A 19,237-nucleotide genomic window follows, 5' to 3' on the forward strand; every position below is an offset into this window, starting at 1 on the left:
TGCGAAATTGTACATTGTGATACAGCTTTGTTGTTATATTAACAAAGAAGTTGCCATGTATACCGATAAGAATACTGCTTTGTTTTTCATTATTTATTGTAATAAGTATAAACCATCTAAGTTTGTGCTATATGTTTTCAAGTTTGTACATATATATATAAAAAAAGATATAAGTGTGAGAGATTTGTATGTGTGTAACATACGTAGGAAATAAATAAATCGCATTTAAAAATCACAATTAAATGTTGAATAATACATGCTCGTGTAGATTTTATAATGAGGTATCTTTTAAGCTAGTAAATGTTTGTACGAGTCCACATAATAACGGTAGGTTTTTGCTCTTCTCATTGTCTTTTACCCCTAAGCCTTGCGCAAGAAGCTTACGATCCAAGCAATGTTTGGGAAGATCGCATTCTGGAAAAAAAAATCTTTTATTCAATCTCATTGCCTGATCGCGTAAATGCATTTACGTAACATTTGATGTGATACGCACGATCCATCGTTATTACTTAAATGTGACGATATAAAATAATATACCTGCACGAAATACAGTGGAACTGTATTTGTAACCCATCCAATCCAGATATTCTCTGACGAGTTCGTTGAGGAAAACAATATCGTGAGAAGGCTTGACAGTTTTTGAGTTGCTCTCTTTGCTAGAACAATCGAGCAATTTTATCACTTCTGTACGCATTTCTGCTTTTATCCGATCGAGATTTCCATCGGCCTTTAGCGATTCTCGTACAGCTACAAATTGAAAAGGCAAGCAAAGGTACGGATAAACGTCTTTCATATTTTACACATTATGCATGCAAAGAACACATTACTAACGTGGGAATCGTTAATCAGGTCACATTGTCATACAAATGGATAGGATGAGTAGCGTACATATATATAGTGTGAGAAAAAGGAGTAACGAGAAGAGACAAACAAAAATAAACATAAAACACACAAGCACGATTGTACAAATATCGCTCGAATATATGGCTTAATATACATAGTTTCCAGTCGCGATATAAAGTAAAGAAATAATAATGCGTTACTTGTCAGATAATTCCGTAATTGTTGATTTCATACAATAATATTTATACATATAATATACATTAATGTGGTTATATACCATTTACTAAATCTTTTTCCGTCGCCATTTCACGCAAAGTTTCATTCAATATTTTTCGGAAATCCAAAATATAAAAGAATTACACGGAGGAGCGAACGTACCGCCTATCAGTTTAAAACTTTTGACAATTCTTGCCGAACCATGCGTCAGCGTCAGCGTCAGCCAGTACTAACCTAACCTGACCTAACCCCATCTACCAGTGCCAGTGCCGCCACCCAGTGACGGTTGGTGCCGCTGGTGACAGTCTTCTCCCCACTCCCCACTTCTCTGCTCTCTGTTTTGATCGTGTAGAATCGTATCGTGTTCCAAATATTCCAATTTTCATTTCGCAATTCACCACGTGCTTTGTGTTTGGTCGATTCGCAAATTGTATCCCACACATCTTCAACAAGTAAATAAATAAATAATGGCCGATGAGGATTTCGATGGAGACGAGTGAGTAATCGAGAGTCTCTCTTATTTGAGATTTATTCATAGAATAGATTAATATATATTTCTACTTGTATGTGTATTTCCGTAATATCGATTAAATATCTGGTCATGATGTTCTCTGATTTATAGACGTTACTCTTTTTCGTAGGCGTGAAATAAAATAGATGGGAAAAAAGTTAATAGTTAAATACTATTCAAGTCAATACGATTAACGCAGGCATATTCGCCGTCTGCGGTTAACCTAATCTAACTGTCGTACCTGTTTTATAGGGTCGCGGATGATTTCGATGATGTAGACGACGAGGACAACATTGAATTGGAGCCTCAGGAAGATGATGGTGAAAACATCGAATTGTTGAACGCCAACGAAGCTACCGGCGGTGTCCAAAGATCAAAGAGGATAACGACTAGATATATGACCAAGTAAGTAGTGTGTAGTATCAGAAGTACGAGGTACGAGTAGCTTCCCCTATATATATTTATATATATATCGTATAATTTACATTTTAGGTACGAGAGGGCAAGAGTTCTTGGCACAAGAGCGTTACAGATAGCAATGTGTGCTCCCGTGATGGTAGAGTTAGAAGGCGAGACAGACCCGTTGCAAATTGCTATGAAGGAATTGAAGCAACGAAAAATTCCTATAATTATACGCCGCTACCTGCCTGATAACAGTTACGAGGATTGGGGCATTGACGAGCTAATTATAATTGATCATTAATCTCAATTCATATTTTTCTTGATATAATTATATTTATTATCTATACAGAATAAATTGTGGTTCCGCGTGACAAAATCTCATTCCATCTCACTGTCTTCTAGATTATGCTAAGTATAGAGGTAAATAATCATTAGGTTCCTTATTTTCCTCTTATAGATTACTTGAAATGTTGAAATGGCATTTTATACTTGGTATCTTACAGTTATGTTTGTGTTCTATAATTGCGTGCTACAACACATGGAACATATTTAATTTGTTCAGTAAATTTGCATAGCTTAACGTTGCGTTAATTAATTTTTACTTTAATCGTCCGGAAATATTAATTTGGTCTCATCTTGCAAGTAAAAATAATAAGTATAAAGGCCTTGCACAATGTCAGGCAAAGCGCAAAGCCTGTTCCCCGCTTAATGCTGCCATCCCCATGGAGAGAGAAATAGCGGAACGGAACTAAAACGGACGCGCTCTCTGATTGGCTAATCTCCAGGTGGGGGCTCTCGAGATGGAATATTAGCCAATCAAAGGACGTCCGTTTTAATTGTGTTCCGCCATTTCTTTCTCCATAGAAATGCACTCTAAATCTCGGCGTGCTCGGCTCGGTGAAATACTGGCTCCAGGTTAGGTTGCTCCAGAGTCCCAGACTCGGTGCTCGATTGTTGTTCGTGTTGGTTGCTGTTGGTCACGATTTAAGAATAATTATACGGCAAACGCAAGTATATTTGACCGCGGTACTAAAGACATTAAGCTAGTCAAAATGGTTTTAAGTCCGACCACAAAACAGAGAATAGCCATCGTCCTGAACGTGAGCAAATTCGTATTTCAATGGGGATTCATTCCTTCTATCCTCTTTTTAGGTAAAATCTTAAATCTTGCGAAGTCATTTTGCTCGCACAATAAAATACTGAAAATTTAAATATTTCATTTTAGGCTTCAGCAAGGGCGCAGACCCAGGCATGCCTGAATTAACCCTTATGAAGTAAGCGATCATAAGAGACCTTTGCTATACGAAAGCGTTTTTCTTCAAAACGATTGATTTTCTAACATTTGTTTCTTTGTTTTTTTACAGCTTATTATGGCAGTAATTCCTACTTCCCTAACCCCAGCAGACACAATCGTTCTGAAAGAAATCATGGGTATCATTGACGTTACATGGATACGTTTATTTGAGATTATAACGCAATGTTTTCAATTATCAAAGTAATGGATCGCATCTTACTAAATAAATGTTACATTATTGTTGATTAAAACCGAGCAGTTACCAATGCTTTTTTTTTTATTGTACTATATTTTATGTTGTACCTTTATCTCCCGAAAGATATTATTGTACGCGCGTGTGTATATAAATCATACATGTATAAAGAAGGCATACAAGCGTCACATGCGTGATAAATATAAAATAAATATATAAAAAGTAAATATATCATTTATTTTAGACAGTACTATAAAACTGGATGCACAATGAAAAACACGGGCAATAGGAACAGAATTTCCAACGCGTTGGATTTCTATTTTCTATTGCCTGTACATACCTAACCTAACCTAATTAGCTAAAATCAAATCACCGTGATTGGTCAGACAGGCAACAGAGAATAGAAATATCCAACGCGTCGGAAGTCGGAAATTCTGTTCCTGTTGCCTGTGTTTTTCATTGTGTGCATCCAGCTTAAATAATGATTGAAAAATCCATTTCAAAAAATTCGTTTCACGTGGCCCGTTTATCATATGTGTCATGTGTCACGTGTTTTTTTTCTTATTTTTTTCTCGACGAGTTGATGCGTTCCTAAACTTATCGGAATCACGCGCATGTCGAAATCTCAATTCCCATCTATATTTCCGTTGTTATATGAATACGACATATTTAGTTGATTGACCAATCAACGAAAGGCATTCAAAATTTTGAAAAACCGTTTGATGATGCTGCGGAGCTTCACTGTTATTCACGGTTTCCAACTTCCAACGTCGTTGATCACGCTGGTTGACGTCGATTGACTCTCATCTTGCTCAGTCTCGCTGGAGAAGTAAGTGCTCTCAAAGAAAATCGTATCCTGAATTTTCGAGATTAATAATTATGAGGAACGTAATGTCTCAGTAATCAAATATAGGCTCTCCTATATGTAAAATTATTAAATTAAAGAAGTTTAACATACCGGAAGAAAAAGTTGATCACCAGCACAGCGTGACATATGTGTACATACATATAAATTGACGTGTGTGTACAACTTACAAGTATTTTTCAAACTTTAATATAATATATAAATCTTTTTAAAGAGGCATGATATAAGTGTATACGTGTAAGTAAGTACGTGTCAAGGGGGTCATATTTGTCTTATCTATTATCTTAATTACAGAACCGGAATAAAAGTGTCAACTATGCTCAGAGCGGACAACGATGAGACTCGTCGTCAATTAGCTACGCATGCATTGAAAGCAGTTAGCAGTTTCGAGTGCTTGCACATTTCCGAAAAGTTAGTAAAAGACGTCGCAACATCACAACGTGTGGAAAGTACAAGTGACGATGGGGAAAACGCTTGCAAAGTCGATGCAAGGTCTATGACAAATACCAAAAATGAAAATGAATGTAAAGAGACCGCGAAGAAATCTATGGAACTGATGCCACCACCGAAATTACCAGTAGCATGTAAATCGGTAGATTCTGCCCAAGATCAACAAAAGCCCAAAAGTGAAAACAGCGGAGGAGTAAGAGATAACAAGAGTGAAAATGCTCAGAAAGTCTGCAGTACAGATACGAGTAGTGCGAACAAGGAGAAAAGCCAAAAGAAATGGATATTGACAGATTTCGATATCGGCCGACCTCTGGGTAAAGGAAAATTTGGTAATGTGTACTTAGCCAGAGAGAAAAGATCAAAATTTATAATAGCCATGAAGGTGCTTTATAGATCGCAAATAGAAGACGCGAAAATCTCACATCAAGTACGGAGAGAAATAGAAATCCAAACCCATTTGAGGTATTAATTTTTTCTATTTCTATTCTATTTTCATTTAGCTGTATATTCTAAAAACTTGCAACATAAAATATATACGGGAGCAATTTAAGGAGTCATATCTGATACAAATGTCTTTCATATAGGCATCCAAATATTTTGAGGATGTATGGATATTTCTATGATGACAAACGAATTTATTTAATATTAGAATACGCACCAAAAGGTGAACTTTATAAAGAACTGAGTAATCAACCCAATAAACGATTTGACGAAGTAAGGTAGGAATTTCTTATCAGAAAGGTGTTCTGTCGCAAATTGAAATAAATTGTGTACTTAGGTTGTAATTTCTATATACTTGTAGGACAGCCACTTATATAGCTCAATTAGCAGATGCGTTAAAGTATTGCCACAGCAAGAGCGTCATCCATCGTGACATTAAACCTGAAAATTTACTCCTTGGAGTAAACGGAGAATTGAAAATAGCCGATTTTGGATGGTCGGTGCACGCTCCTTCCTCTCGAAGAGACACTTTATGCGGCACCTTGGATTACTTGCCGCCTGAAATGGTATCTGGGAAAACGCATAATCATACAGTTGACTTTTGGAGCGTTGGAGTGTTGTGTTACGAATGCTTGGTTGGCAAGCCTCCTTTTTATGCGGCAACTAACGATGAAACTTATGTAAACATAAAAAGATTGCGATATACATTTCCGAGTTTTGTTAGCCAAGATGCAAGAGATTTAATTTCAAAGGTAAGACAATTTCAAATCCGTTGCTAATGTGCTAAAACTTGATTAACACTTAATTAATTATATTTCAGCTGATAGTTATTGAACCTGAAAAGAGATTAGATATGGACGGCGTTCTTGCACATCCTTGGATTGTAAAAAATTTCAAAACAGATGAGGCATAAAATCTTCAATCCTAAACAATATCTAATTATGTTAAGAACCTACATAAGTATTGTAATAAATAAATGTATTGTAATTTTTGACTATCGTAAATCAACAGAAGTTGGCGATGCATCCATATTATTGATTATGTATTCGAAATATTCCTTTATACATATATATATAGAGGATTTTGGGATACGTGCTTAATATTTAAGTTTTAGCTTATACCTTTGTCGAACGAGAAGCGATTTATTGAAACGATATGAAATATGTCACGATAACGTTGCCATTTTTTTTTTATATTTCCACGATATGTTTCCTGCTTTGATTGAATCGGTATGAGTCAAATGTGATTGTAGCTACGAGTAGGGAATGTATGAAAAATTTGTATTGAAAGTATTCAAGTAGAGCATAACAAAGAACTCACAAGATTGATTTTATTTTGAAACACATTTATTTGTACACGTAATTAAAGTTACACATACAATAAAAAAAAGGAGATTATTGTTAAACGTAATTGAATGTTAGAAATCAAACTTTTATCAACTAACGGAAATCTTGTCGAGGATCCTTTAACACATGCTATTCTAAAAAATTTATATATATATATATATATATAAATATATATATATAAATTTTTTTATTTATCTACAGAGAGAATAACAAGGTATTTTAACCGACTGTATTAAATGTATATCTTGAAACAATAATAAATCATCAGTTAATCATTAATCCAGTCAACGTTAAAAACTTTTTTTATGAGACATAAATGCGCGGAAATTAAATTGCACCATTACGGGAGAGTCTTTCGTCTTTTCCATGTGAAAGTTTTTATATAAATTTTTGTTTTGGAAGAATTCTTCGGCGATTCTTATAGGCTTTTAATAATTATACTTTTTAAGTTTCCATCGGTTCCATGACTACATCAACAATTGGTGCATCTAGTGGCGTATCCATTGGTGTAACTTCAGGATCAGGATTCTTTCTAATCGAGAACAACTTGCTTAACTTTTCGTAATGTTTAATATCCTGTAAAATTTATATTACTTTTATTATATTTGTGTCATCTGATATAGATTTGCAGATAAATCAAATCAATACTCGCCTTCTCACGAACGGACGGGTGCACTTTATCGAATGCCTGAAAAATGTGTCGCATCGAAATTTCTGGCTTTCCAAAACCAGCTATTATTTCCTTCAATGCTTCCATACCAGCCTCTCTTATCAAGGCTGCTAAATCTGCACCAGTATAACCTTCACACCTATTGTCATATGCGACTTGATTCAAGTCGACGTCTGAAGCAAGTTTCGGTCTCGTTGCATTCTACGAGTTATATTATTGACGTATTACGTTATCGGGAGAAAATACGCTTTTTTTTAAACAGATAAAACCAATATTTTTCTCTCTTTCTCATACCTTTGTTACTGCACGTAAAATGTCCACTCTGTCTGAAGCATTCGGAAGACCAACGTATAAAATTTTATCCAGTCTTCCTGGCCTCAAAACAGCTGGATCTATAATGTCAGGTCGATTACTGGCTGCCATAAGGAATACTCCTTGCCGGCCCTCCACACCGTCCATTTCTGTAAGCATTTGATTAACGACGCGCGCTGTCGCGGAATTCTCGCCTTCTGTTCTCTTAGGACACAACGCATCTATTTCATCGAAAAATATGACGCATGGCGTTGAATTTCTCGCCCTTGAGAAACATTGACGAACTGCTTTCTCACTTTCGCCAACATACTAAAAATAAAAATAAAAATAAAAAAAATCAATAGACTCTCACATTTTGAAGCACAATACTTATAACACACAACGCTGAAACTTGCCATGTTTAAAAGTTCTGGTCCTTTAACAGAAATGAAATTGATTCCAGCTTCATTGGCGACGGCTTTGGCCAGTAATGTTTTTCCGCATCCAGGTGGACCACACAGCAATACCCCACTGGCAGCTGTTATACCTAATATATCACAATATTCAGAATACTTGACAAGAGCCTGCAATAAATAAGTAAATTTATATACATGTGCCAAAAACGCCGTAAAATGGTGTAAAATAAATAGCATAGTAGCGAAGTAGAAGCGAAGTTGTGAGTGAAGAAATGTAAGGTAAATGATAACGTTGATCCCGTTTTTCGGGAATTCGTGTTACAAGACCAACAAATAAAATAACAGCTATTCATTCACAAGAGACGGAAAGTATGAAGAAACAGAAATATATGGATATTACTCACAAGAATTTCTGTTTGCAATTCTTGCCGTATGTCTTGCAATGAGCCGACATCGTCCCACGTTACATCGGGAACTGTCGCAAATCCTTCTCTTTTCGCCGAAGGTTGAACAATGCCTACAGCAGTCACAAAATCACTGTGCTCAATACACAAGGTCGATAGACGTTCTGAGGAAAGTGGAGGTTCGGTACGCAACCAAGCCAACAAGGCTGACAAGTCTGTCGAAGGTTCCTGTATTACATCCATTTCAGCCACTTCTGGGGTTGGACCTTTAGGTAATTCTTTTGGAACCGTGAGATCGTTTTCAATCGTAGCAGGGACTTCGGCCGCAGTACTAGTTTCAATTAAATTTTCCGAGTTTTCGGGAATTTCAACTTGTTTATCCGCTTCTTTCTCGACATCGGTCACTTCGGATAACTTTGTTTCCTGTTTTGATCTACTTAGATCCTCAAATACTCTACAAACAATACACACCATAAAATACGTACATATGCGCGTGCACGCGTGTATGGGTAAAAACCATGTGTAAAAAAGATTTACCTATCTACAGCGACCATGGCAGCTTCCCTAATTAAAGCAACTAAATCCGCACCTACAAAACCTGGCGTAAGGGAAGCTATTGTCGACAAACTAACATCAGGAGCCAATACAACTTTTTTAGTATGCACCGCTAAGATTTTAACTCTTGCTTCTCTATCTGGTATTCCAAGGCACACTTCACGATCGAAACGTCCTGCTCTTCTTAAAGCAGGATCTAATGACTCAGGTCGATTTGTCGCTCCGATCACCAGTACTTTATCTCCATTTTCGTTAAAATTCAATTCTAACAAGAAAATAGAAGGAAAGAAATGTAGCTTTAAATAATGTAAAACATAATAATGGAAACATAAATATTTTACCATCTAAACTTGATAATAATTGTGCCACAATTCTTCTTTCCATTTCTCTTTGAGCCGTAGCTCTATTTGGCATGACAGCATCTATCTCGTCCACGAAAACGACGCATGGCGCAAGAGCTAAGGCTTGCTCGAATAATTCTCTGATACGAGCTTCGCTTTCACCAGATATTCCAGTCACAAGCTCGGGTCCTGCTACTTTTAGTAGAGGCATATCTAATTGCTAATATAAAAAAATATAAATTATTAATTATCGTGGATTTCCCTATTTGTTTTTAATTGCATGCAAAGACGAGAGAGAGAGAGAGAGAGAGAGAAAAAGAGAGAATAGGACAGATTCAAATATATATAACTTCAGTTTCACACGCGTTCATAGAATGTAACAAAAATGTATTTACTGTTCTATTTATTATAATAATTTGTGAATATAGCATATACTTTAGACGTTTTCTGGAATTAAATATTATCTTACTCCCGCAACTGCGTGTGCCAGTAACGTTTTCCCACAGCCGGGTGGTCCATGAAGTAAAAATCCCCTTGGTGGAGGTGCACCAAAATGTTTGTATAATTTAGGATGTATCATATGGAATAGTAATTTGCAGACAGTTTTCAAAACTTTGCTACTAACTCCTATATCAAGGAGTGTAACTTGAGACTTCGTGATAGGTAAGGTCTTCGCCCTCTTTGCAATTGAAAATTGTCCATTGCTATTATCCTTGTCTCTTTGTCGTTTTCTCGTAGCTTCCACCACTAGTGGCTGTTTCGTGGCTTCGTTTGCAGGCTGAAACGACAGAAACAGGTAAGAAGCGTGCGCTTTATCCTCCAGTCTGATTCTCGCAAAAATTTAGCACAGTAAAATCTGAATCATAAATCGCATGAAAATACGTACTATTTTTGATTTCACGGTTTCTGATATTTCTGGTTTTTCTAGTTTTACTGGTTTTGAGATAGACAGTTCTGGCTTCGCTACGGCAGTCTCTTGTTTCGCATTGTTAATCGGCTGTTCTGGCTTAGCGATTACTACTGTTTCCGGTTTTGAAGTGGCAACCGTTGAAGCAACTGACGCGGGCGGAGATTCTACAGCTACCGTACACCCAGGCTCAGACGTCTTTACGTCTTTTTCAGGCTTGGAAGAATCAACTTTATTAGCGCCATCGTCGTCGCTACTAATGTCTATCAATTCCTTATCGCTCGAGTTTCCATTCTGCTTGTATTGCGTCTTTTTATACATATGTAACAACATGTCACCTATCGAAGTACGTTGCGAATCTGACTAAAATGACACGCGATTTGATTACAAATATAATACAACACAATGTAATATAATACGAATTCGAAGGATAATAACAATAATAGATCGAGAACGACAATAATACCTCGACGTCGACATCTTCAAAATCATCCTCGTCGTCGTCATCATCATCGTCGTCGTCGTACGCAGAACACTCGCGTGTCGATGGCTTCTTGGAAAATATCTCGGTAAGCTCGTCGTACGCTTTACGTACCATCGCACGGAACGCCCCGCGTTTCTTACCACGATAATCTCTGTATCGCCTTTGCAACGCATCTGCCATCTCATTCACATCGATATAAACTTTGTTTTCATTTTCGTGCATGTACTGCGAAAGATAAAGACGTAACGTCAAGGAAGTTGAACTTGCAATGTTGCAATTAGCTAATGGGTGCGTTCAGCCGATACTCCGCTAGCCTAGCAATCGTGAGCAGTCGCTCGTTTTCGCTCGTTTCCTCTCCTTTGACCCAATGGATTAAAAGGAGAGGAAACGAGCGACTGCTCACGATTGCTAGGCTAGCGGAGTATCGGCTGAACGCACCCAATGCTAGACGATCGTGTCGCGCAAGCTGCACGTTCGATATAATTCTAGTACGCACAGAGAGATAACCTCGACCTCGACGCGCGCGATTTACGTTACCGTTTGCACACGATCAATCAACGATTGATCCCGGAACAGCCTCTGGTCCATCCTGTGCTTATTGTCCACGTGCCTCGATCTGTAATCTCCACTCGATCCTTGCAGCGGGATAATATCGATCGACGAGTTCAGTTTGCCCATCTTCTGCATCGTTCCAGGCGAAATGAGAAAACGAGGGTGACCGTGAGGGGAGAAACACCCCGCGGGGGCCACGGGGGTCGACTCGACTTTTGTCTTTCGTCTTTCGAATCGCACACTTTCGTTATAAGCACGTAATCTCACGTCAATCCATCAATGCGCGTCGACGCTCACTTTTAGGTCGGCTAGGTGCTAGGTCTTACCCGTCTTAGGACTCTCTCCTAGAGCTTAGAGGCTGGTGCTCGCGCGTGCCCACGCGTGCCGCGAAGCCACAGGGCCCGCAGGATGCGAACGCGAACGAAATGTAGCGAAATTTCAGCAACGAAGTACGGAGTGCGGAGCGCGGACTGGACTACAGGACACTGGACAGACGGACTGCTGCGCGATGCCGCCGCTGCCGGCGATTAGAAAATCGGAGTCAATCAAAGTGATCCCCTTGTTTCCGGAGTTATCAGTTCTCATGAGTGCTAAGGAATCTGAAAATCTGAACACCCTGAACAGTTCTATTATAGAGTGGTGGTCGACAATCGAGTTTTGACACCAGTCGACAGTGTCGACACTAATGATGATTAAATGGCTTCTGCCCGCAGGACGCGGAAACGCTTGCCGCGCGCGGCAAGAAGCGACGCGGTAGCCAATAAACTTTTGGTTCTTACGGAAAAGCGACACGTTGATTGGCTACCGCGTCGCTTCTTGCCGCGCGCGGCAAGCGTTTTCGACACACACACATACGCACAAGCACAAGCAAAATTTATTATGTGAAGGTATCATTTCTAATTTTATATTAGATCAGCTTTCGAACGATTAAATTTATCGTATCGTTTAAACAATCGTTTATTTAAGATTAAGATTTTTATCACATTACGGGGCGTTGGAACAACATATATAAAAAACAATATACATATATAGACAAAACAAAATCATCAAGAATTTTTATAGGAGACTCCCACTATACGTGATATTAATTCTATAATTGTGTGTACATATGTATATACGACATCCACTGTGTCACAAAATTCAATTTCTATCAATAATATAATAATCGTTACAATTGATTACTAATAAATGAAGGTTTTCATTAAACGAATACAATTTTGATTACGCACATTCAATTTTACTATGTACAATCTACTGTATATTCGAGGAGCGCGCTATCGTGTATCATTCTACCTTTATCGCTCATTACATTTAAAACAAGGATAGAATAAGCAAATAGCACTGATAGCGCGCTCCCCAAATGCAGTCCTAGTGTTATATTTTATATATATATTATATATATATATTGATTTAACCTGTTTTTAAAGATACGCACATATCTTAACGAGATATTGTTAAGATTTTATATACGTTTTTATTATTACTGTTACCACAATGCCACGAATGTTAACTTATATCTCGTTTTATCATGTAAAAAAACATCTGTGTATTATTTTCCGCGTTTGTTTCGATGTGACAAGATTAAGAGTAGGGATAGTTATTTTCAGACCAAACTTATAAATGCTACACGTGTATCAGATGCGATTAACAATAATAATAATAATAAACCTTAAGAGGACGATAAATAAAGGAATAATCCTTCGAGTGCGTTATATCTCGACATGCAATGATCAAACGCGATCCGATAATATAAATTACACATATGGCAATGCCATCACGTGACTGTCTTGCAAAAAAATACAAGTTACAAGTCAAATTATATTGCAAGCTACGTCAGAGTAACGTATGCACTATACCGGTTGCTCGTTTTCTGGTAAATCTAAAATCTCTCCGACGAATTCGGCCACATTCGTATCTTTTTGAGCGTGTTCTCTGACAAAGTCGAGTTCCAGCAATTGACTGTAATTTGGACGGGCAGTATAATTCTTCATCAGACTGAAAACAATGAATGAACGTTTATGTGAAAGGATCAACCATCCGGTTTCCGAGTTGTAAGAAATAATCTTGTCGCAATGTCATTTACCACTTATTGATAAATTCCTCGAACGAAGAAGAGAACTTGCCAGCAGGTAATTTCGGGGCATCGTCTTTCACCACCTGCTTCAGTTGCTCGAACGGCGTACCCCATGATTCGTATGGAAATTTACCAGTTGCTAATTCAACGAGGGAAATTCCTAACGACCAGACATCTGATCTGATATCGTATTGCGATGGGTTACCCGACGGGTCTATCCTTTCTGGCTACATAAAAAGATAATGGTGGAGAATGTATCGAGTGGACAACTGAGTGAAACTTTCCAACTTTCCAAAATTCTGTGTAACACAGTTACGTACAGCCATATACGGTTTACATCCAGCGTCGATAGTCTTGGCAACGGAATCCACAAGGTAACCTGATATACCAAAGTCGCAAATTTTCACCTCGCCTTTCCGATTAATTAAGATATTACTAGGCTTTACGTCTCTATGAATCACCCGTAATTGCGAATAGAGATAATGTAACGCGCTTACTACCTGCAAGTATAGATACGACTATGTTAATGTTTCTCACGTTAAAAAAAGCTTAAGATCAAGAGAGAAAGAACTCGAAAGAATTTCAAGTCAAGTCAAGTCAAGAAAGAGGAAAATCAGGAAGAAGAAGAAGAAGAAAGGGAGCAGAGAATGGAAGATATGCTGGCGCAATTATTTAACATTAGCGAAACATTGCTATGTGAGTGAGTTTAAAGAGTTAAAGTTATATGTTTACCGCAAAAGCCACTTTTCCTAAAATATCTTCAGGAATGGCACGACCATGTTTGTACACTTTTGTGTAAAATTTATCAAGGCTCATATCCATCACTTCCATACATATCCATACATCTCCCTCTCGAAACAAGGCTCCATAGAATTGTACGGTGTAGGGACACGCCGAACTACGCATAGAAATATCTAAATCCATGAGCAGTCGCTTTTGCTCCTGCGTATTAACGGTAGCAGCTATCCTCTGTAAAAAAAAAAGTTCTGTTCTCTCCGTACGTCCGTGATGTAACGAAGCTTACGGCTCACTTTTGACAATAATACCTTAACAGCCATAATCGTGCCGCTCGGTTTGTGTCGCATTTTATCAACAATCCCGTATGCTCCACGACCAAGTACACAAAGCGTTTCCAAATCATCGGCTTCTACAACAAACGTCTTTTCGTCTATAGTAATGGTAGTCCGTTTGTCTAAATTTCTTGGTGGTGTCCTAAAACAAAACCATATATAAAATATATCAGAAAATGCATTCTACCTTTATATATACACATTGCAGACAGACATTGTAGCGGTGCTTTACATACACTGGTACAGGTGTTTCATCGGAGACCTGCAGTCTCAGATTACGTTTTCCACGACGTAGAGCCATGATACAAGATATGATCAATGAAAGGTTGCACCGCCCACGCAAATTTGGCAGTACTCCAGAGGAAATCAATGGAACGTCATGGCTGGTAATGTCACGAGACGCAATCTGCAAAAACAAGCAAGAGGAAACGCTGAATTGTATGATAGATGCCTCAAAACAAACTGACGTTTAGGTTTAGATTTAAGTTAAGGTTTTAGGTTGTAGGTTTAGATTCAGATTTAGATTTAGGTTTAGAGCAGAATAGCTGACTTATAATTTCAAGACAGTGCTTTATGCTTTAAATCTTTGTTTTTAGCCACTTACAATACTGTCTTGTGTTTCAAGTCTTAAACGAGTGTACAAAGTGTCAACATTGTAAGACTTTTGAAACACAAGACAATATTGTGCGTTGCTAAAAACAAAGATTTTTAAAGCATAAAACACTGTATTAAAATTATAAGTCAGCTATTCTGCTCAGGCCCTTCAGGTTCAGGTTCAGTTTAAGTTTAGGTTATTCCGCAAAAGAGAGTCAGGTCAGGTCGCGTCGCTCGCGCGCGAACATGCACGCCCGCATATGTGCACCGCGAAATATCATACTCCTCGTTCGCGTAGCACAACAAATCTATTAGCGTCATTATACTGCAAAAAAAAACATTACGCTGTCTTGACAAAATTACCGCGTTATGAAACTCCGAATCTTCGTACCGCAGTTGCACTCCGTTGTCTATATATGAAGTCTTTAGCTTTGGGCCCGGACACACACTTTTTCGTAACAGTAACAGTAAAGTTTCGACCACGCGCGTTGCTTGAATCGGGAACGTACGGCTGTACATACGTTCTCGATTCAAGCAACGCGATTGGTCAAAACTTTACTTTACTGTTACGAAAAAGTGTGTGTCCGGGGCTTAACGCAGGCGACTTGCGGAGAGAAGCGCAATGACGGCGATTTTCTTGGGACGCTTTTGCTAGGCCGTACAGTAGCGCCACTTTCAGGAATTGGAACTACGAGTCACATCCACTTTTCGATACTGTCGATGTATTGGTTTATGTCCGTGCTATGTATACATCCACTTTTCGATATTGTCGGTAATGTCGGTCTTTGGTGGTTCGTGTCACTTGGGTGCTTTCGAAGAAGCGCTCGAGGTTAGGTTTTGGTATAGTGCACGTAACATATGCTATACCAAAATCTAACCCCGAGCGCTTCTTCGGAATCACTCCTCTTGTATTTTTAATTTTTATATCATGGTTATTACTGTTATTAGTAGATTTCAATTTGCCAGTAATAAAGGGTAGATACGTAGATAGATATTTATCTCATCATGTTCTTTTTTGGTATCCGTTATAGCATTATCACACACAAATATTATAATAGCAGAGCCAAATCCCTTAATTATGTTATTTCAACGGTTTTTCTTCAACGGCTCCTAAATTAAAAACTTTTTCACAAGGTCATGTATCTATCGGTTGTCATTGTGCAAGATTAACGACGGATCGATTGTGGATACGTGTGATATCTGTAGACTGTGATATTTTTAATAATACAGCTAGGATACTTTATCGCGAGCAGTTATGCGCGAGCAAGCTATAAACGAATATTATATTAATCTAGAATATAACAGGAACAGCAAGGAGGTGAGCATCATCATGAACTTGGCAATCTTGGCATATGCCTTGGTACATGTATACACCTAATATGTATACCGCACGTTTTATTAATTAATAATAGATTAGGATTAGGAGATTCATTATTAATGTTGCAAACAAAAAGCCTCATTTATATACTGTACTTTCAGTAAAATGCATTATACTATTTTTGTTACCGTATTTTAGGAAGCATTGATAGAAATATCCACTTTATCTAAGAACATACAATTTAAGAATGTTAATGATTTTCCAACGAGGTAAATAAGAATTTATATATAATCTGAATCTAAATACACGCACTCACGCACACAGACACCCACACACACGATAAAAATGGCATATGTTGCACCTTGTCATTTCTAGTACTTTCTCTTTGTTCTTTTTGCTCCAGATTTCTTAAAGCGGTGTCTATAATAGAACAAAATTTGTCTCTTTTCAAATCCGCCTGTGAACATGTAGACACAGTTGCTACTATTCTTGAATACTTGACAAATTTTAGCGCAAAACTTCTGCTTGGTAATGAGTTTGGTACGTGATAATTTTGCAAAAATATATTAACATCACGTTTTCTGACTGCATCTGTGTATTTTATTTTGCTTACAAGTATATAATAATTGCGTATATCGTACAGAAACACATATTACACAGTTTATATACGTATATGAGAAATTCTTTTGTTTGTCGAATTTTCATTCAACATTTCTTTTCTACCTAGATGAAGACATAGATGAAGAATACAACAAAGAAGAATTAATCTTATCGGTAGTGCTTACAATCTCCAATATCAGTAGGGAACACAAAGTGCAATTATTTCTGGAAAATGTTATCCTGTAAATTGTTTTTCTTTTTTATATTTGTTCCAAATATTAATAACGAATTATATTTCTCGTGTTAGAATTATAACATCGTTTCACACGTTAACACAGCAATTTTATGGATAATAAAAATGTATATTTATTTCTACATTTTAGCAAAAATTCAACGCTATATAAAACTCAATATAATGGTTTGAAAAATGAGCTTTCAAGTAAGAGTAACACACGTTCGTAATATAACAAAAGTGTGTTTTTAACTAATAATGGAGATTTTTTAAAAACTTTATGTAGATCAAACCAACGAAATGATACTTCTAGAGGATTCAGACGTGTATGCAGTTATCAGCTATTTAAGGATAGTAGGACATTCTCATATAAATAAAATTTGGGTCCAAACACCCATTAAGCAGAAATTTTTGTCGCTTATAAAGAAATATTTTCGTCCTAAAAACTTACCTATTTGTACATGGACATCGATAGAAGCGTTTATCTCCCGTACGTCATGTAATATGAATATAATATCTATATGGTCAGAAGATGTTGGACGTGCAAAATATTTAGCAACAATTTTAGATGTATGTATACATTATTAAATCATAAAACATATTATATTACGAAATATTTGATCTCTTACAATCATTACTAAAGTAATTTTTGCTTTTAATTATTCAGAGAGACGTTATATTCATAAATATGCATATGGATCTCTATGGTGGTGTCATGCTTTTACCTTGGTTAAAAATTGTCGACAAATTACATAAAAGATTTAAAACTAGTTTCAATGATTCGATACAGCCGAGTAAAAATGAAGTAAACCTCTCAAATATTCCTTCAAATACGACGTTTACGTCAATTCATAATTTGTTTTACGATGGCAAATGGCAGAAACCTGTGAAAGGCACATATTGGAAACATAAAGACATTTTATGGGCAAGTACAACGAGGTATGAATCCACGTAAGATGTATTCAATAGAATATTTTTTTTCTTGGATTTAAGAAAAAAATCTAACAGAGTTCACAAATCAAACGTAATCGATAAATTTATTGTAGCGACGATGCTAGGATGTGTTTTAATTCAGCTATAGAAGGATTGAAGACTTGGAAAACTTATTCTGTTGATACTAGAATATCTATAATGGTTCAATTGCTAACAACGCTAAAATATTATAGGTTAGGTTTATTAAAGTTTTTTGTATATTTGTGTTTCTTTACTCTTGATAACTTTTCAATAACGTTTCCTTTTTTATCTCTCTCTTTAGTAAATCCCTGAGAGGCGCGGAGAACTTGATGAGATCCCCGCAGTTCAATGACACATCGTTACTTTATTCTCAAAATGATAGATTAGAAGTAATCCAAAATCGTATTCCAAGAGGCGTTATTATTCTTAAGGAGAGAACTGAAGAAATTTTGTTTGTTCGATTGATGAAAATTTTAATTTCTGGCAATTCTGTTATTGTGCTAACTGATGCAAATTCCAGTAGTTTAGCACCCTACTGCGATATCTTTTCGTTAGCCAAGGTACCTCGAGGCGTTGTAAATGTACTGTCAAATGAAAACACAAGCGATTTAGAATTAAGCTTATGTGCGACAGATTATGCAAATTATGAGAAACAATTGTTTACATCGAGCTTGAAGAAAACATATATAAATCTTACTCTACCAAAGCAAATTATACTCTCTCTCAAATATAATAATTTTACTGACGATATAGAGCATGGGCGTTTAATTTGTGACCAAGACAGAGATACATAAGAGAGTATAAAAGCATTTTGATATATATATATATATTTTTTAATATTACACCATTTTAGAAGAACAATTTCTTCCCGTCGTATTCATTAATTAATTATCTCGAAAAGCTACAAGTTACATTTTAATTGCGACATAACATCCACTGTAAATCAAGGTATTGAAAGGTTATATAAGATTTAAAATGTAGAATGTTCTGTATTTTTATCTATATCTATATGTACAAGTATTTGTAAAATTTAATTGCAATGTTATTATGAATATATTTGACGCTTTAACAAGTTACTCAGATTTCTTAAGTACAACACACTTAATATTTTTGCACGTATTATTATATTAGCAATTAAAAAAGAAATAAAAATAAAAGAAAAGAAAAGATAAAAAAAGATAATTTTTTCTTCAAGTCCTTTCACGAGCTGTATC

The 19,237-nt window shown here is 36.7% G+C and overlaps 6 protein-coding genes across 16 annotated transcripts; 3 read left to right on the forward strand and 3 right to left on the reverse strand.

Moving 5' to 3' along the window:
• Positions 1–78: 78 nt before the first annotated feature.
• LOC139823182 (centrosomal protein 20) lies at positions 79–1,283 on the reverse strand. The gene is made up of 3 exons (XM_071795582.1): positions 1,121–1,283; positions 538–747; positions 79–414 (listed from the first exon to the last, which is right to left on the reverse strand). The coding sequence occupies exons 1-3, from the start codon at positions 1,146–1,148 to the stop codon at positions 272–274; spliced, it is 381 nt and encodes a 126-aa protein (XP_071651683.1). The 5' UTR covers positions 1,149–1,283; the 3' UTR covers positions 79–271.
• Positions 1,284–1,377: 94 nt separating this feature from the next.
• Positions 1,378–2,353, forward strand: Rpii18 (RNA polymerase II subunit RpII18). The gene is made up of 3 exons (XM_071795581.1): positions 1,378–1,555; positions 1,823–1,975; positions 2,063–2,353. Exons 1-3 carry the CDS (start codon positions 1,527–1,529, stop codon positions 2,271–2,273), a joined length of 393 nt encoding a protein of 130 aa, XP_071651682.1. The 5' UTR covers positions 1,378–1,526; the 3' UTR covers positions 2,274–2,353.
• A 1,677-nt stretch (positions 2,354–4,030) lies between these two features.
• Positions 4,031–6,240, forward strand: LOC139823176 (aurora kinase C). Of its 3 annotated transcripts, none has more exons than XM_071795572.1 (5): positions 4,031–4,288; positions 4,619–5,236; positions 5,359–5,493; positions 5,577–5,967; positions 6,036–6,240. In XM_071795572.1, the coding sequence occupies exons 2-5, from the start codon at positions 4,641–4,643 to the stop codon at positions 6,126–6,128; spliced, it is 1,215 nt and encodes a 404-aa protein (XP_071651673.1). In that variant the 5' UTR covers positions 4,031–4,288; positions 4,619–4,640; the 3' UTR covers positions 6,129–6,240. The 3 variants fall into 3 exon arrangements, with proteins under 3 accessions (XP_071651673.1, XP_071651674.1, XP_071651675.1); XM_071795573.1 differs by lacking the exon at positions 4,031–4,288 and adding an exon at positions 4,295–4,496; XM_071795574.1 differs by lacking the exon at positions 4,031–4,288 and adding an exon at positions 4,295–4,477.
• Positions 6,241–6,527: 287 nt separating this feature from the next.
• On the reverse strand, positions 6,528–11,807 carry Smid (nuclear valosin-containing protein-like smid). 4 transcript variants are annotated; one of them, XM_071795544.1, is made up of 12 exons: positions 11,508–11,807; positions 11,167–11,407; positions 10,612–10,854; positions 10,125–10,508; positions 9,708–10,016; positions 9,239–9,458; positions 8,880–9,162; positions 8,343–8,796; positions 7,939–8,106; positions 7,526–7,852; positions 7,214–7,432; positions 6,528–7,137 (listed from the first exon to the last, which is right to left on the reverse strand). In XM_071795544.1, exons 2-12 carry the CDS (start codon positions 11,314–11,316, stop codon positions 7,006–7,008), a joined length of 2,889 nt encoding a protein of 962 aa, XP_071651645.1. In that variant the 5' UTR covers positions 11,317–11,407; positions 11,508–11,807; the 3' UTR covers positions 6,528–7,005. The 4 variants fall into 4 exon arrangements, with proteins under 4 accessions (XP_071651645.1, XP_071651644.1, XP_071651646.1 ...); XM_071795543.1 differs by having other exon boundaries at positions 11,167–11,422; XM_071795545.1 differs by lacking the exon at positions 11,167–11,407.
• Positions 11,808–12,122: 315 nt separating this feature from the next.
• Positions 12,123–15,454, reverse strand: Lic (dual specificity mitogen-activated protein kinase kinase lic). 4 transcript variants are annotated; one of them, XM_071795561.1, is made up of 7 exons: positions 15,311–15,454; positions 14,562–14,731; positions 14,302–14,467; positions 13,988–14,224; positions 13,576–13,755; positions 13,265–13,482; positions 12,123–13,176 (listed from the first exon to the last, which is right to left on the reverse strand). In XM_071795561.1, exons 2-7 carry the CDS (start codon positions 14,624–14,626, stop codon positions 13,032–13,034), a joined length of 1,011 nt encoding a protein of 336 aa, XP_071651662.1. In that variant the 5' UTR covers positions 14,627–14,731; positions 15,311–15,454; the 3' UTR covers positions 12,123–13,031. The 4 variants fall into 4 exon arrangements, with proteins under 4 accessions (XP_071651662.1, XP_071651659.1, XP_071651661.1 ...); XM_071795558.1 differs by having other exon boundaries at positions 15,283–15,444; XM_071795560.1 differs by lacking the exon at positions 15,311–15,454 and adding an exon at positions 15,203–15,266.
• A 295-nt stretch (positions 15,455–15,749) lies between these two features.
• On the forward strand, positions 15,750–19,099 carry LOC139823169 (uncharacterized). Of its 3 annotated transcripts, none has more exons than XM_071795555.1 (10): positions 15,750–15,894; positions 16,054–16,237; positions 16,436–16,506; positions 16,641–16,777; positions 16,965–17,079; positions 17,221–17,276; positions 17,356–17,639; positions 17,737–18,008; positions 18,116–18,235; positions 18,325–19,099. In XM_071795555.1, the coding sequence occupies exons 2-10, from the start codon at positions 16,175–16,177 to the stop codon at positions 18,815–18,817; spliced, it is 1,611 nt and encodes a 536-aa protein (XP_071651656.1). In that variant the 5' UTR covers positions 15,750–15,894; positions 16,054–16,174; the 3' UTR covers positions 18,818–19,099. The 3 variants fall into 3 exon arrangements, with proteins under 3 accessions (XP_071651656.1, XP_071651657.1, XP_071651658.1); XM_071795556.1 differs by having other exon boundaries at positions 15,852–15,894; positions 16,150–16,237; XM_071795557.1 differs by lacking the exons at positions 15,750–15,894; positions 16,641–16,777 and having other exon boundaries at positions 15,901–16,237.
• Positions 19,100–19,237: the final 138 nt, after the last annotated feature.

Source organism: Temnothorax longispinosus, chromosome 12, assembly GCF_030848805.1.
Source record: "Temnothorax longispinosus isolate EJ_2023e chromosome 12, Tlon_JGU_v1, whole genome shotgun sequence".
In the NCBI taxonomy this organism is placed as follows: Eukaryota; Metazoa; Arthropoda; class Insecta; order Hymenoptera; family Formicidae; genus Temnothorax; species Temnothorax longispinosus.